The sequence below is a fragment of the Rhipicephalus microplus genome, chromosome 1 (genome assembly GCF_043290135.1).
Source record: "Rhipicephalus microplus isolate Deutch F79 chromosome 1, USDA_Rmic, whole genome shotgun sequence".
Classification (NCBI taxonomy): Eukaryota; Metazoa; Arthropoda; class Arachnida; order Ixodida; family Ixodidae; genus Rhipicephalus; species Rhipicephalus microplus.
In genome coordinates, this window is record NC_134700.1 from 165,635,726 (window position 1) to 165,653,486 (window position 17,761).

The 17,761-nt window shown below is 47.0% G+C and overlaps 1 protein-coding gene across 1 annotated transcript in view; it reads right to left on the reverse strand.

The window, feature by feature from the left end:
• LOC119185301 (uncharacterized) overlaps positions 1-14,160 on the reverse strand; it is a 30,585-nt gene extending 16,425 nt beyond the window's left edge. Inside the window, exon 1 of the mRNA XM_075871596.1 lies at positions 13,992-14,160. Within this exon, the coding sequence (XP_075727711.1) occupies positions 13,992-14,111 (120 nt within the window). The 5' untranslated portion in view covers positions 14,112-14,160. The remainder of the gene's footprint in view (positions 1-13,991) is intronic.
• Between the last annotated feature and the right edge of the window lie 3,601 nt (positions 14,161-17,761).

Sequence of the window (17,761 nt, forward strand, 5' to 3'; positions counted from 1 at the left end):
CGACAGAGACTCGAAGAGCCGAGCTCTCCTCTCTAACACATAGGTCAGCTTTTCGCCTAAAACCGCCGACTCACACACATGTCGGCTCTCCGACACGGGGCCTCCTCTCCCATAGGACCACCGATCGCGACGCGCCGCAAGGCTTCTTTTATTTACACCGGGTCCAACCAAAAGGTCCAATCAGAAGCGCCGCTGGTCGTCAAGGCAGGTTCCGCCAATGGGGTCGCCGCGCCAGGCGTCAGACCACCAGACACGAGAACGCCGGCTCGCTGTCACATGCACAGCTGACTCAATGCACGTGGGCCAGAGGGCGCCGCGCGTGTTCACGCCGTCGAGTCGATCGCGCCAGGCAGACTGCGGGCTGGCCTTGACCCAGATTGCCTTTTTCAGAGGCACGGACGTTTGACGAGGACTCGCTGGCATAACAGCAGGTATATTTTAAGGGCTCTGAGCAACTCTCACTTAACACAAGAAAGCGACACGACGAAAGCCCACACGGAGAACCCGGTTCTCAATAGCTTGCACTATCCTCCGCCGCGCAAGTGTTTCAACGGGTGTGCAGATCTTCCTTTAGATTGTAAATTAGGGGGAGAGCGCGAACGCAGTCCCCCACTACAAAAATTGCAAGCCCCCTCTACCCCAGTTTGGGGTGGTGGCAGGGGTCAGGGGGGGTTAGAAAAAGGGGGTAACGATTTAGAGCACAGGGTACTCTACTAGGGGAGAGCTTAAAGCCGTCCCACATGCCTGAATACACAGGCACGGTTCAGCATGGTGGTTTTGAGACGTTAAACCCCCCATATCAATAGATGCCAGACAACGGGTCGCACTCGGTCAGCACCCATCGCGACGCCTTAGGTCATTCTGGTGAGGTGCAGACGACGGTCGAAGATGACTGTTTGCTTCTTGTATATTTTGAGGAGCCATTTGAAGAAACACTAATGGCTCACTAATATGCATCGACCTGTTAAATAAAATTGAACGTACCTCTGATTGGTGATTAAAAAAAGCTAAGGTTTGATCAAATATAATAGCAGTTTTAGCGCAACAAGCATGAATCGTCTTTGCGCCGCTAGAGGCGCTAGCGCTGCGGTCAATTAACAGAGGGCGCACGTTTTATCCAAGGCTATTCATGTTCATGCACTTTTGCATGCATGTTAAGCTCCACATCATGACATTCCAGTCAATAAAGAAATTACAGCATAGTCACTTTTCATGTGCAGGTTTCGCATAACATCGACTGCGAAGATACGTGCGATCTACTAATTGTTTTTTTCTGCGATTCGGGAAGGGATGTTTTGCATATTCGTACATTTTGATAGACCCCTATTTTTGTTATTCGAAGGTATTTTTTTATGGAAAGCAAGTAGCGAGTTAAAACGCACCCGTCCTCTCGTGCTTATGGTACCTTTGTCTTGGGGAAAAAAAACTTCATGGGTGAAAGCCAATACGATTTTAAAGACTCAGCTGTGTATAATAAACTGTCATGTGAAAGCTCAGGCAGTTTGAAGACACTGTGCGCTTTCATATTCGCACATCGTTTTCGAACGCATTGGTTTGAACTGGGCAAAGGAGGTCTTCTGCAAGTCTAAATTTCGCAGCAGCCCATAAAGTTATCTAGTAACTGTGCATAAATCGAAGTGACGAACTGAGGCGCTGAACGCTGAAGCAGCAGCAAGCAAGCTCTCTTCATTGTTGAACCCTCTCATGAAAACTTTTCAGCGTCTTTTCTTGTGGCTCTCAAACAGGGTGACAGCGGCAATCCTTCAATGGCCACGACTACTATTTCCGATCTAATTAGACCGAAACGCGCGTCCAAGGTACTCGGTACAAGTGTTGCGTTAGCGGGAATTGCATCGCAGTCCTTGCTTAGGTTAAGAATCTTGGTCGTTAAACCCCACATATCAATCAAGAATCTTGGTGGTGGAATGAGAAATTGTTGTTGTATGCATTGATGGTAGATATCACACGAGCTAAAATTTTAGAAACGAAAGTGAAATCGCTTGAAAACGTTGAACACACTCGAAAATGAATTGCGGGTAGTGTTAGACAGCTACAAAAGAAAAAAAGCAAACATTATAGGAGGTTCCAAACTGAAACATTCTAAAACACTTAAAGCATGAACGTCTACTGACAAGGTATGTTATTTTGATATTAAAATTCATTTCCGTGTTCTGCACCTACCGACATCAACGCTTGATTGATGTTAGGCCACTACAGTACCAATACTAGCGACTTGAAGCGGCAGCCTGGCTATTGAAATGTCAGGTAACAAAATTTCTGAAATAGGCGCTTGTGCGTCACCAAAACATTCAAAGAGGGCGCTTGTGTGTCGCCAACCAATAGATGAGCCTCCAGGATTTCTTCAATAGGATAGGTGGGGGGGGGGGGTGTTATGCCTGCGAGTCGACGGCGAACGTCCGTGCCTCTGAAAAAGGCAATCTGTGTCAAGGCCAGCCGCGAGCCCGCCTTACGCGATCAACAACTCAACGGCGTCAGCACGCCACGGCGCCTTTCTGTCGACCACGTGCAGTGAGTCACCGCAAGCGAGCCGTCGAAAACAATTGGCGTCTTCCTGTCTGGCGGGTCTGACGCAATGCCTTGCGACGTCACTCGTCTTTGGGTGCAGCCACCTGCAGCGCAGCCTCTCCAGATTCGATGAGAAAGAAGGACGCGGCCCAGCGGCGACCCCCATTGGAGGAGCCTGCCCTGACGACCAGCGGCGCTTCTGGTTAGACGTTTGGGTTGGACCCGGTGCATCTAAAAGAAGCCCTGCGGCGCGTCGCGATCGGCGGTCCTAGGTGAAAGCTGACATGTGTGTCAGACCGGACCCGATTGAGAGCAGACCTATGTGTTAGAGAGGAGAGCTCGGCTCTTCGAGTCTCTGTCGGCCCCAGTGCCGAATTTGTAACACCTCTGTATATATGCTGTACATAAACCTTGTTGAACTCACCGTCGTCTCGTCCGCTCGTCTATCAGCTCTGCGCAGAAGCAGTCGCGAGCTGAGAAACCTACGCTACCAAACGGCTGGTGACCTTCCCTGCGGAGTTCGAAGTTCAACAGTGGTTGCAGCGGTGAGATTTCGAGGCGCCCTTCGTAACGTCGTCGGAGGTGCGTTTCGCAACAGGGTTGAGCAAGTGATTACATCCTGGGGCCGTATCAACCGCTAGTGCCCACAAGCTAGGGTCCTTTCAGCACCGCCGCTGTCTCAAAGTGTGGAGCGGGCATTGCTGCTGACGTCATGATATCTTGTAAGCGTGTGAAGAGAAAATTTGGGCGTCACAGCACACTCGGGGTGCAGTTGAAAGATAGACTTGGTTTAGAAGATAGTGCGATTCGAGAAAGCTTGTAAAATTGAGCTTTTTTTGTGTGTTATCACAATTAAAAAGAAAAAAAAGTCTTTAAGTCAAGGACAACCAAGACAGCATTATAGGTACTTTGTATTAAATCTGCAGCATTTCTTTGCGAACTTTGGTGATTTTAACAGTATCTATCTAACTGGCCGCTTACGTTTGGGTGTTCTCGTCCGAACACGGCTGCTGACACCAAAGCCCGAGCACTCGGAACGAGGCTTCAGCTACCTGCCTTCGCTTTTAAGTGCCAGGGATGGAAGTGTACCACTCTACGCGGGAATGCTGTGCTCCGCGGGGTGTTCCTCTCATTCACAAACCTATTCCTTCCTCTTGGGAGTCTACAATGCTCAGATTACGCCAGCAGGAACAGTAGCAGCTGTTCCAGCGGGCTCGTAGGGTCGCACAAAGCAGTAGAGCTCTGGACTCGGGGCCCCACTCAACCTCTGCTCCCCATATATGCACTCTTAATAAAACGTTTATTATCTCTTGGCAAATAATTCGTAATGTCATCCTAAATCATAATATGCACTAAGCAGTCACATACAAATAATATTGCACAAACAACTAATTATTGATGAAGATCTAATATTTTATCGGTATCTATATGGCCGTTATGTACCATGTTTCAGACAGAAATTCTTAGTGGACACACTGTCTCACTCACTCTCAGCATTTTTGTGCATTTCAACATCTTGAATATTCGCCAAATATATAAGGTACCCACTTAAGTTTGTTTTTAACAATTTCCGCGCAAATTATTAGGCAGTCGATAGATATGTCAGAGGATGGAGTAGGCGTGCTTTAATTAGAAGCAGTGAGCAGAAGCCAGCGGGGTATCATGTAAAAATGAAAAGCACTGCTTTGGGACGACTTCAGTTAATATTGCCGTAACAACGAAGACGTGGCACGACACGATATAATGCTGTAGTTTCAAATAAGGGTCAACTTCTTTGGGTGATTTGGCGTTCTTTTAACTTACTAGAGAAGGTTATATGGTTGAAATGAAAAGAAAAACAGCATGCTGTTTCTCTCAGCGTTGGTGACAGCTGTCGCTAAGCTGAGGTGCTGGTCAATGGTAACACAAACTAAGTTCAATTTAAATCAGTAAATGACCCCGTTGTAGTCTTGAAGTTGTTAAGAGTTCAACAATATAGTACTATGGCTTGGTGCTCTTTCAAGTTGCGCCCTTCTTAATGGAGTTAAGAAAACTGCTGGTGACATAAAAATATCCCCGTAGGCTGATGTCTTGGCAAAAGTTTTTGTACAAGCAGATTACAGGAAAGCATGCTTCCTTTCCCAGTACATGCATCACGTCAGGAGCTGTGAAGGCAGATGTTCAAGAATTGGCCTGTGGCAGGAGCCATTAGCGGAAGTTACGAAGAGTCCATTTCACCTTGTGAAGTTCTGAGGAACATGACGAAAACTTAACGAATAGAGCGAAACAACGAGGCGCATTCCAGAGGACTAGGAGAGACTTGAAAGGAAGCTTGGCGGCTATTTTGGAGAAATGATTGATATGGGCAAACGATGTAATGATGTGGATGACCCGCAGTTTCCACCGTAACTGGCAATATGCCAACATGGTGACATTTAAAATAGATGTGGCTATGTTCAATCTGGTTGCGTTGAGCTAGGAGTTAAAGTTCTCGTAGTGGATGCACAATGAGTTGCGACCTCGTTCCGCTAGATGGCTTTTATGTAGAGAACGCCTGCTTCTTCACAGTCATCGACGCTGAGATTCGTGGAAACACTGTAGCAGGAGCCATTGCTTGCTTCTAGCGACCACTTTTCGCCAACGTTGGCGAAAGGTCATACTGAGAAAGAAACCCAGCTAGTCGAAATCTCCAGAGCCCTCCAATACGGCATCTCTTATAATCATGTGGTGGTTTTGTGACGTTAAACCCCACATATCAATCAATCAAGGTCATACGGAGGGTGTACATCGCTTGAAGGAACGGTGACGGTATTGGGAATCAATCAATCGATCAGTCAATTGTTCAAACAAACAACAAAAGTATATTAGGTGCGAAGCAGCTCTTTGACTAGCCTGTGTAACGCTGTCCTTGAGTCCACGCCACTCCCATCGCCACAGGTGTTGTTGTTGTTGTTGTTGTTGTTAGTGGTTCATGAGGAAAAGGAAGAAGGCACCTAATTTCTGTCTGCCTGCAGGCGACACGGCGCAGTGCCTTTGGGGCGGGGTGGACGGGGATGAAAGAGGATAGGAGAAATAGTGTGTGGTGTGTAAGGAGGGATGTCCGGTCCACTTCAGCGCGAGAAGCAGGCCGTCGGCAAGGGCAAGGGCCCCAAGGCTCCTGGGATCAGCGGTAGGCAGCAATTCCTGACTCCTCCACGAACTCCACGAGGCTGCGGAGTGCTGCTGGATGTGGACGAGACGGGAACAGTAGGTCTTCCAGGGTGGAGACGGCCAGACCCTGTCTCCAGTAGGCCGTGTAGGCCCTCAAGCGTTCCTGTGCTAAGCTAGGGCAGGTACAGAGGAGGTGTTCGAGGGTCTCTGGGTCTCGGCAATGGCTGCAGGCCGGGGAGGGACAGAGGCCCTTGGCGTGGCAGTGTTGTAGAGGTGCCAAGTAGCTCACGCCCACCTAGCAGTGCGTGGTGACCTCTCTCCCTCGCCTGCCATGCGCTCGCCGCGTGTCAGCTCTTTCTCCCTTCACCCTCTCCACCTCTCTCAACGCTCGAGCCCACCTTCACGTGGACATCATCTCACCCGCGTCACCTCTCTCCATCTGTCGGTGAGAAGCCGCGGGCCGGTGGTGCGCGCCTCGAGAATCTCGCAGCGCTGACAATGAGCCAACATCTTCTAGGCGGCAAAACAATGTGGACAGCGCGCCACTGCTTGCCGTGCGATCATGCTGACGGGCGGGACGCCGTCGCGGCATGCTTCATGCTAGTGTGCGCGTGCTTTTCCTGGCTGTCGCCGGTGTTGCGAGGGTTAGCAAAGCTGATCACGTTCGCGAATGGCGGCGTCAACAACGACGAGGCGCGAGCCAGAAAAGCCAAACGCAAGCTTCGGCAGTGGAAGACCAGCGACGTCGACGAGGTGCCAATCAAGAACACCTATCGCGTTCGAGAATAGAGACGGCGCGCTGGTAACACCGACGAGACGCCAGCCAAGAAAGCTGAGCGAAAATACCTTTAACGCGTCCCACCTCCCATGTCTTTGCATTTCAAACAAACGTTTGCTCGAGTAATCCAAAGCTTCTTGCCTTCGGAGCGGTAAACACCTGCCAGGAACTCCGCGAGGCTCACCGAACAAATCAATATACGCGCCTGGCGCAGACCCCGTCAGGCAGACGACTCCTAGATCGCCTACACATTCGGCATGAATTCCACACAGAGGAGCGGGAACGAGTGCCGAACAATGGAAATACGTGATTCATGTTCGACCCCTCCCCACCAATATATCACGTGAGTCGCACGCTGGCCGTCGAGAGGCGCGGGCTCTTGCTCTCCGGCGCCAATTCGGCTGTAAACAAAACGTATTTTACACGGGCATCGCCGGCCCTTACCGCGGGGGTTGGTATACGGCCGCCGTGGTCCACCAAGACAGGCAGGTGGATGGTCTGTCCTTCCGCGCAACCAACTCTCCCGTGCTGAAGAGGTGGCCATAGCTGTGACTATATTACACGACAGTTATCAAATTATATCATCAGACTCCAAAGGAGCTTGCCGAAATTTTCAACGAAGCTGTATAACACCTCTAGCTGCCAAAATTCTTAAATATTGTCCGCGAGTAGGTTACCCCTCTCCGCGTTCAATAATTTGGACTCCTGGCCATCAGGGCCTCGCAGGCAATGAAGCGGCGCACGCTGCAGCCCACGCACTCGTTCCCCGGGCCACTGCCTCGCCCACCGATGACCTCTGTGTTCCACAAGACAACGTTCCTGTCCTAACTTATAGAGAGATAATTACTCATTACCGGGACTCCCACCACCGTTTTCCTCCACACTGAAAAGGACTCAGGAAGGTGGGCGAGAGATTTCTTTCTGGTTACTTACCAATACTTTACTGTGCCCGGCAGTGCTTAAACACTTTGAATCTTCCTTTTACGGCCACTGCCAGTACTGTGCGAAGGAGCCTGACAACTACCAAATGATATGGGCATGACAGTTCAATCCTTCTTTACCCGCGAAACCACATCCATCAAGAGAGGACTGGGAGGCAGCCCTGCTCGGTTGCCAGGACCTTGCGGCCCAACGAGCCATGGTCCAGCGTGCCAGGACAGCGGCCACGACCAATGGGGCCCCTGACAAGGTACTCCTCCTAGTACTGCAGGGAGGCTGACCCACTAGAGGCTGGTCTTCCTGGCAATTTCTGTTTTTTAATAAAGGTTTACTACAGCTTCTACTACAGGAGTAAATGCTACACGAAGTTTCGCTTCAAACCGTTCTTCCAGAACCCGCGTCGACGCCCATTTCAACTGGGTCAACGCCGTGCGCACTGCTGTTACTTCGCATCCCAACAGGGTTCCCTTCGGGGAGATGGTCCATAGATTTGGGGGACGAAGCTCCCTATGCTGTGGGTCGTGCGTCCGCAATGTATGTAGTAGTAGCCGTAGTAGTAGTAGTAGTAGTAGTAGTAGTAGTAGTAGTAATACGTAGCCACCTCCATGACCTGACTAGAGGAGCGGCACACGCGCACCCTTTTCAATTAATGTGAAAACGCACGCACGTTAGTCATACACAAAAATAGTTCTTTCTGATGAAATAACCTACAGAGACAAGTATCAGTGACTTATTCTCTAATAAAGTTTGCCTTGAACTTAATGTTTACAAAAAAAAACAACTAGTATCAGAAGGACACACTTTCAGCGCTATCTGACCAGAAATAGTTGTCACGTTAAACTCGCTGAGCGCAACCTCCTTGGTTTTAGCAATGTTTAGCGAGGGTTGGACCACAGTGCCATGAATATAGTGAACTAGTGTAGAGCCATGAACTAGAGGCGGTGAAAGGTGGGAAGTAGACACGAAGTGCAGGCCGTAAGAAAGTGTGTGAGTGCCACCTCTCATTTAGTTCTTGGAATGTCCGCTGGGTGGCGGTAGTTTTGTGTGCTGAATATATGATGGAAAGATACGAGATGGTGGTACTTGAAGTTTTCACTAGATGGATGGACAGATGCACGGACGGACGCATGGATGAATAGACGCAGGACGGACGCATGGACACACAGGCGAATGCACGGACGGATGGGTGCACTGACTGTCACATATACGGACGCACGGAGGGATGGAAGCAAGAACGAACGGACGGACGGACGCTTCGCCCCACTCATCATCATGCACTCCGTGGATATGCTTTGATATTTTTTTCCTAAACGAAAAATTTCATATGCGAGGGTTTTTTATACCAGTAGTATAAAGTAGCTATAGTGGTCGTTTCAATGCAGTATACGATAAAATAAGTAGAGGTCCACTAAGAGGAAGAAAAACGAAAATTAACATATATATACATTCATACTCAACTATACAATTACCCTTCTAATAAATTGGTACTAATTAGTTCGCAACTTATATAGCTAAAATACATAGGTGCTCATTAAACAATAAAAAGTAGACAATACGGATAAGCTCAAACAAGTTCTAAAGTAGGCATAGGTTTACATGTATTTAAGAGGTGATAGAAAAAATAATTGCACACTAAGTTGAAATTGCGTGCAGTTTTATTTTAAATGGAGATGACATTTCATGTTTCAGCTCCATTAAACACTGGTAGTATTTTGTCATACATTTTATGACATCTAAATAAATAAAAGTTACTGTTTGAAGAATCTCGCATATTGTGTATGGGAATAGAAAAAACAATGAACAAGAGGTGAGTTTCTAATAGTTGTATTACTGATTGAAGCAGCAAATTTGTAGACTGTAAACAATGGTACTCAAAGAATGCCCAGCGATTGGATGCATGACAGTCGCTGGTGAGAGAGTGGACGTGGCGTGAAAGAATGCAGGCTAGTTATCGTTCATTACAGCCGTTTTTGTATTCCTCTAAACACTGACACTCCTTTATCATGCATGGCATCACCAGCAGGCAATGTCTGCGTACCACTAAACTGAACTCGTCATCCGGCAATTTAACAATCTAGACTTACCAGTTCTTTGCCCTATATCTCGCACTACAGGACATGCGTTAACCACATGTGCTACGTTGACAGATTGACGGCAATAGAATAGTAAATCTAGATTGTTCGATAGTTAGCAGACAGCGTACATTATTACACTAATTGCATTTACATCTACGAGCCCATAAGGACCTGCTACATCAGTACCGAACATAACGTCTATTAAGTGAACCAGCAGGCATTTTTTCATCAGACAGTGGCCAGTATGAAAGTACGACCTACTATACACATCTGGTGGCTTGAAATAGCACTGGTACGTGTTCTGGTGATGAAAAACATGACGAAGGTGCGGTGTCGTATCAGGTGGTGCTACGTAACTGTAGCTGTAAGATTGATTGATTTGTCGGGTTTAACGTCCCAAAACCACAATATGATTATGAGAGACGCCGTAGTGGAGGGCTCCAGAAATTTAGACCACCTGGGGTTCTTTAACGTGCACCCAAATCTGAGCACACGGGCCTACAACATTTCCGCCTCCATCGGAAATGCAGCTGCCGCAGCCGGAACCCGAACCCGCGACCTGCGAATCAGCAGCCGAGTACCTTAGCCACTAGACCACCGCGGCGGGGCCTGTAGCTGTAAGAGGCCGGTTGCACAGTCAGTAAACAAAACTCGTTTATGTATTGTCCAAACTAAAAGTAATATTGATGAAACCCTTGATATGTTGCTCAAAAACTGCAAATCGCATAGATGTTGCGTGCCTGGCTATGGTGACATGAGTAGTATACATTGCAAGGATGACAAATAATCTGTTCCGCAACTCGAGCACTACGGGATAGAGTACCAAAGTTTGATAAGTTCTTCGGGTGCAGCCAAGCTCGGGGCTCAAACAGGAATGCGACACCCAGTGTCGAGAAGTCTCAATATGTTACATCAATCACCCTCCACGTCCAGTACATATCATCGCCTTGGTGTAATATGTCTAGAGCGTTTTGTGAATGAGGGGTGCATGAGGCGTTACTTCAGCGCACTGCATCGCCTTGATGGAGAGGCTTCGGAAAGCGGTGTGAGTGCTGAATAGTTTAACTGGTCACCTCTCGTTGACAGCCTAAGCCTTGGCAAAAAAATGGGCAGATCCCACGTACAGTGGGAATCAATTATATGTGAAGCACGAAGGAGAATTGTTTATATGTCACATTAAAATAAGCACAACGTTACGAGGTGGAGGTAAATGATGCCGTACATGACTTCCGTGTCATGATTATTATGTTTATGTGTCGCTTACCTTCGTTATCTATTCACGTCACGTAATACCAAATTTAGTATATTTTCAGCTAGCGAAACGGCCGCGAGCACGCTATGAGCGTGGCATGTTGTCATGTTCTTATATGACACGTGTGTCAGGATTATCATGTTTGCACCAGTCATACGTTTCGTCATTCATTGACATCACGTACCACCAGATTTGGTATATGGGGAGCTAGCAAAACGGTCGCGACTGCATCATGAAGAGCCCAATATATCCCAATGTAGCGTTGACGAGCGCGCACGCTGGGCACCGCGATGCTATGTTATCAAAACGCGAGCACTTTATAGTCTGACTCCAGGCGTGACCAGCGTCCGTCAGCGCGGTCCGACGGCAACCGGTGCTGAATGCGGCATGCTGCATTTTGCGCCGATGCGTTACCCAGACAACACTGCGTCTCCCTGTTTTCGTGACGGAGGGGCGCCGGACGCGATGAAACGCGCATGCGTCAAAGCAACGCAGCGCACGCCTGAGAGTATATTGCAGCACCGGCGCCTGGCGTGACAACGCCGGCGTGACGCGACGAAATGAACGCCGGCGAGGACGCGCCCCACGTCACGTCGAAATGTATTTGCGCCTTGACTGTAGCATGTGGTCATGTTCTCACATGACACGCATCTCATGATTATCATATCTGCACCAATAACATACCTTCGTCATCCATTGGCTTCACGTAATGACACGCATGTCGTGATTATCTTGTTTGTGTCATTTACCTATGGCGTCCGTTCGCGTCACGTAATACCGAGTTTTGTACATGTGAAGCTAGCAAAACACCTGCGAGCGCCTCATGAGCGTAGCATGCAGTCATGTTGTTTCATGGCACGCATCTTATGTTTATCATGTTATCACCGGTATCATACTTTCCTCATCCATTCAGGTCCCGTAATACCAAATTTGGTATAACTGAAGGTAGTAAAACGGCCACCAGCGCGTCATGAGCGTGGCATGTAGTCATGTTGTTACAAAACACACACTTCATGATTTTCATGTTTGCACCAGTCACATACCTTCGCCATCAATTCACGTACTGTAATACCAAATTTGGTTTATGTGACGCTAGCGAAACGGCCGTGAGCGCATCATGAGTGTGGAATGTAGTCATGTTGTTACAAGACACGCATTTCATTATTTTCATGTTAGAGTCTGTCACTTGAATTCTCCATGAAATCATGTCATACCATACCAGTTTTGCAACATGTCATGTGAACGAAAGCACCGGAAAAGCTGCAGGATCATGAAATGTAAATCATGACATTTATGACATACATGTCATGCTTTTCATGTCATGACTAGTCAAATATGTTCTTCATACAGTCATGTTATGCCATACAAAGTTTGGTATCGATACCATTATCAAAACAGCCAGGAGAGCTAAAAGTCGTAGATAGATAGATAGATAGATAGATAGATAGATAGATAGATAGATAGATAGATAGATAGATAGATAGATAGATAGATAGATAGATAGATAGATAGATAGATAGATAGATAGACAGATAGACAGACAGACAGACAGATAGACAGATAGATAGATAGATAGATAGATAGATAGATAGATAGATAGATAGATAGATAGATAGATAGATAGATAGATAGATAGATAGATAGATAGATAGATAGATAGATAGATAGATAGATAGATAGATAGATAGATAGATAGATAGATAGATAGATAGATAGATAGATAGATAGATCCCGCGAAATGCGGGTCAGCAACCGAGTACCTTCGCCACTAGACCACTGCGGCGGGGCGGACCGAGCTATTCAGCTCTATCATTAAAAGGCGCGCAGAAGTAGCTCTCGGAAACGTTCAGTTCGATCTTCAGCAAAGTAATAGAGACACTTCCACACTAAAAACTTCAAAATTGAGTCAATGTAAATTATGCGTATACGCTATAGACGCAATTTTAGACAGACTTCAATAAAACACTGGGCGCTGATACGAAACTATGAGTAAAAAGAAACATAATACTTCTCAAAGAGCTGAAGGAAGAGAGTGCCCGACCATTTCGAGTTCTTCGTACTCAACTATGGGGCATTGTGTTTCAGATGGGCTCACTTCTTTATCAGGCAGCTAAATGAATCCAACAGACAGTTAGGCTCATATAACCTATCTGCATGAGCAACTTTCATATATATTCTGTCTGTGAATTCCCAATTTTCCCACAGCCATCCTGTTGCTGTTCTGTATAATTGATTCCGCAGACACTCTGATCTCTAAGTACACAGATATTCTACTTAGTTTAAGAGGCTGCCTTGCCGAGACAGCCGGCTTTTTGTGGTCCAAGAACACTAAAACTGTACACGCTGAAAATAGTTAGCTGATGCTAATCTTGCAGAATTGCGCACTTATGCTGGTTTTTCGGTACGAATATTAAACATTTCCGGATTTACAGGTTGCTTTTATTTCAAAGGAATTGATCGAATTTTCGTGAGCTGGTGGCACGTGTTTCTTAATTAAGTACAACTGCTGACCATTAAATGGGCATGAACTGCGAACAAGTGGACACTATTATATGCTTGAGAATGGCTTGTGCTTGGGGTGCAACCACTTTCGAACTTATACACTCGTCACTTGAGAGCTCACATATAGTACTGTGCTCTATTTCACTCAAGTATATAGCGTTATCGGTGAAGTGCTCGCCGTGTTCAAATCGCAAATTTGTGACTGATGTCGGCCGACCCACGTAGACACATCAGTTCGTCCAATGACTGCGTATTCTTGCTCTCAGTGTTTTAAACTCTACTGTCTGACGGAACTTTGAGCGGATTACCCTAATTGTCGCATTTTTTTTAATTATAAGGTCTGCACGGGTCATCACAAAACCCAGTATTTTTACAGAAAATCAAGTCTCCATGTCTCCAAATGTGGTCCTCATAATGAATGGGATAAAAGTGTATTCCAAAGAATCAGAAGCAGTTTAAAGATGGTTAGCAGGAGATCATGGGAATGCCTATACAAATTCTAATTTCGGCAGACAGTTGTTATCTGTGTAATTTTCCCAAGAAAAAGCTCTGCTAGTTTCACTTCGAGAAAATTCTAAATATTTTCACCTGTAAATGAATAGTTATTTCCATGCTAACATATACCTTATGAGGCTCTAATGTTTTTTTAGAAGCAACATTTTGTCGATGCAACAAAACAAGTACAAGTACAATTTGCTGCAGTTTTCGGGAATGCACAGAGAAACCCTTATGAGTAAGACGTATTAGGCAGTGTCGGAACGTAGACCATGTGAAACGGGAAAGCACATACCTTTTTAACGTCCGCGATTTCATGTTTCAACTGGTGTTTGGCTTTTCCGGTAGAAAGTGGCACTGAAATCAAGCAAATAATGGTAAAAAAATTAAGGATCACTTGTGAAACTGGCGCCATTTTAGATGTACACCGGTGCGTTCTCCTGTAACTGTGTATATCATTCGGAGTGGGCCCAGGTACGAGGAGATACGTTGACTCGTATATATATGTATAGATATGCGAATCACCAGCATGCATCTTCCTCAAAGCAATTAGTGCTATCAGTCAGCGACGTTTGCGAAGTTTAATTAAACTTTCTTTATTCATAAACTATAGTCGTCTGCTATTGTGCACGTCATGTACGACCGTTCGGCAGATTACCCAGAAACTATCAAATTAAAAAACAAACGGCATTGACATCCCGTAATGAACACGCGTCAATGTGCCAGGATAAACGCACACAGGCACACACAAACGCACACAAACACACACACTGGGTTAGAACTCGGCTACCAGCTCCCAAGTGGCGTTAGTGTGTTCCTAAAAGTTGACGTAACTAAGTGAATGATCTACTGCCACAGAGTGGAGTGGGAGACATAGCGAACGTAGAAGGCAGTGGAGATGAATAGAAGCTAAAACTAAGAAGGTGGGAGAAGGGAAGTAGAGCCAGGTACAGCTCAAGGATGAAGCAAAGGGCGTTCCAAAGCACAAGTGACGCCATCCACAATTCTCTAATCTGGCATCAAGCAGCCGAGAGAACCCCCTTCCGTGCTTGTTAAGGACATGGCTCGTCAATTTCGTCCGAGCAGGGTGACCGGTCTTGAATGACAAAGAAGGCGTGTATGCACAGTCAGTTCTTATCTGGTCAAGCAACGTTCTCTAAAAATTCTCTGGAATACGCATGACTTCTCGGGAAACTTGGGGATCGCCCTGAAGTGATTGCGTACTACATCCTTGTTGTTCTGGTAAGATTTAGGAGTTCTTATTTTTGGAACGCAAGTTCGTGCTTCGCATGCAAGGGAATCAGCTTTTTCATCATCTTCAATTCCAGCGAGGGATGGAATCCACTAAAATTTTCATTGAAGCTCTTACCAATGAGTTGTTTAATGAGCGCCAGAGATTGTCCTGTGATTTTTTTTTGAGGTAGCCCTCGATGCAGTCACTGTAACGATGACTGCAAAGGCGTTAGTACTACCACGCCTCGTGCCGAAAGCGTTTGCAATTTTCGCAAAGCCGCAGTGACACAACACGATCTAGGCTGCCCGACCATGACATGCCCAGAGATGGTATGCAGAAGCCCGCTGCGTAGCTATCCATCTGTGTGATCACCAATGCGACTGTGTAAACTCGTAAGTGACCACGGTACATGGTGATGAAATGGTCCAACACCAGAAACTTTTCTTCCCCAGGTGAAACAGTGCGTTTCCTCGGCAGTTTAGGGATTATGAAGTTACACGCAACATCCACAAAGGACCATGGCGGGTCGATAGGACTCTGTTGAGGTGATTTAAATCCTAAATGTCGAAATGTGTTCAGCGCCGCGTGAAAACGTGAGTCAGTTCTTGCTCTTAGCCGCCGGTGAGGGGCCGTGCCTGCCTCGCCCAGTCTTGATAGCTGCGTCAACATGAAACGTCTGTAGGCGGAGTGCTAGAAACTCGGCTTCGTTACCGTCCTTGTTTGACGCTGCCTTAGGGACTCCCGTGGCAAACGAAGACCCTTCCTGTGCACTGCCTCTAAGCGTTCAAACTGGCTTGGTGACGGCGATATCAGTGGCAGCTGGTAAAGAATGCAGCTTGTTATAAGCGCAGCATTCAGCTTAAGCATCGACATAGGATTATTGCCCCAGCGCATACACCTGCGACGCAATGAAGAGCGTTGAGTCTCTGCGCGGATGTGGCCACAATACCATCAACCGCTCGTCACCATAGTAACTTATCATCGATAGTAACACACAACAAACGAACACTCGTCGCACGACGAATGAAAAATCTAAATGAAACACAATTTGTAACAAATGAAATTATATATAACAACTCAACGGGCGCTGCTTAGCACCAAGTCGGTCGAAAAATGAGTTGTATCCTTTCGTGTTCCACCTTGACGAAAGGGCATGACCAATTCCGCAAAAACTCGTGCTCCCCGAGAAAGAAAAGCTCCTCGGAGAGGAAAGCGAGGATCTCTCGTCTCATTCTCCCCAGTATCGGCCACAAGGCACGCCGGTGGCAATTGGCAGCTACGGCCTCACATCGTTTTCTCCAGAGGCTGAACATCCCCGCAACTATTAAGAGAGCGGAGAAGCGGCTACGCGGAAATCGGCCGTTGGACACGAAAGTTCGCACACCCTGTCCCCGAAAACCAGCATTAACCGCACGCCAAAAAAGGCGGGAAACCACACATTCAAACGTCGCATGTCGATTGGTCTCTACCATGACGCCGCAGTTGGGGCAAGTGGAAGTGCGAACTACCTGCCATCGCTGCAACCGATCTCGCGTGGGGAGCAAGCCCCAGCCCAACCTCCAGACAAAGTCTCTGAGATGCCCTGGCAACACTGCGGCAGTTATTGGTTTCCAAGCGCGGTTCAATACAGATTGACGATGCTGGGGCACCAAGGGCCGTAGAAGGGCGGCCATTGTGTCCACCACTTTAGAATCGGCCACCTCTATCTCTGGGCACGTAGCTTCCAAACGTCGGTGAAATGCCAGAAGGGCTCGATACAAAGATGGTAATTCAGTTGATTGGGGACCTTTGTTTATTTGGATATCCGGCAAGAAGACACGTAGTGATGGCCCCAGATGGTAGCGAGCCAGTGTCTGAACGGGCATGTCATCATTGCTTAGTATTCGCAATAGAGTGCGGAGGCACAATGTAGAAGCCGCGACGGAAACGTCAAGGAATGCAAAACCGCCTTGATCTCGCGGCTGAGCTAACGCTGGACGCGATAACAATTCTGTACCACCAGACCAAAAAAATGAACTGATGCAGCTTTGGACTTTCCTGCAGACGTGGAGCGGTGGTTTAACAGAATGGCAAAGGTATCAAAATTTTCCTAGGTACACCGTTTGAGTTAAGTATCGGCGTTCCAAGAGGGGGAATTCGAAGTGCCTGGCTGCTTTGATATCATTTAGAAGAGTTTGTACAACGGATGACCACATGCTATCCTGTATACCAAATACAGTGAAAGTAACTCCGAGTATTGAAATCTCAGGAGACCACTGTAAAGGCGACGTGATGTTGATACGACCGCTGGGGTTGCCAATGAAAAAATTCTGGCTGTTAGAAAAGTTTAACTTTGCACCGGAGATAATACCAAAATCATGGAATGTATCAAGAGCATGCTGCAGCGACTGTTCATTATGTACATATACAGTGATATCATCTGCATATGCAGCGACCTTCACTTGAGTGTTACCGGGTAGAGGTAAGCCACGAATCTGCGGGTGATGTTCAACGGCCCTTAAGAAGGGCTCTAATGCAAGGATAAATAACACTGGGGAGAGGGGACACCCTTGACGGACCCCACGCGTGACTCTAAATGCGTGACTCTCACGGGAATCTACGTAAAGGGTACTTTCTAAATTAGTGTACATCGCGCTGATAAGGTCAATGAACTTATCCGGGAATCCGTATGCATGTAAAACATTTAGTATGTAGCCATGTTCTATGAAATCAAAAGCTTTCTCTTTATCTAATGAAACCAACAGTCCTTGCGCACATCGGCTAATAGTGTATTGAATGATGTCCCGCGTTAACCACCTATGGGTGTGTATTTCTCGGCCCGGAACAGAACA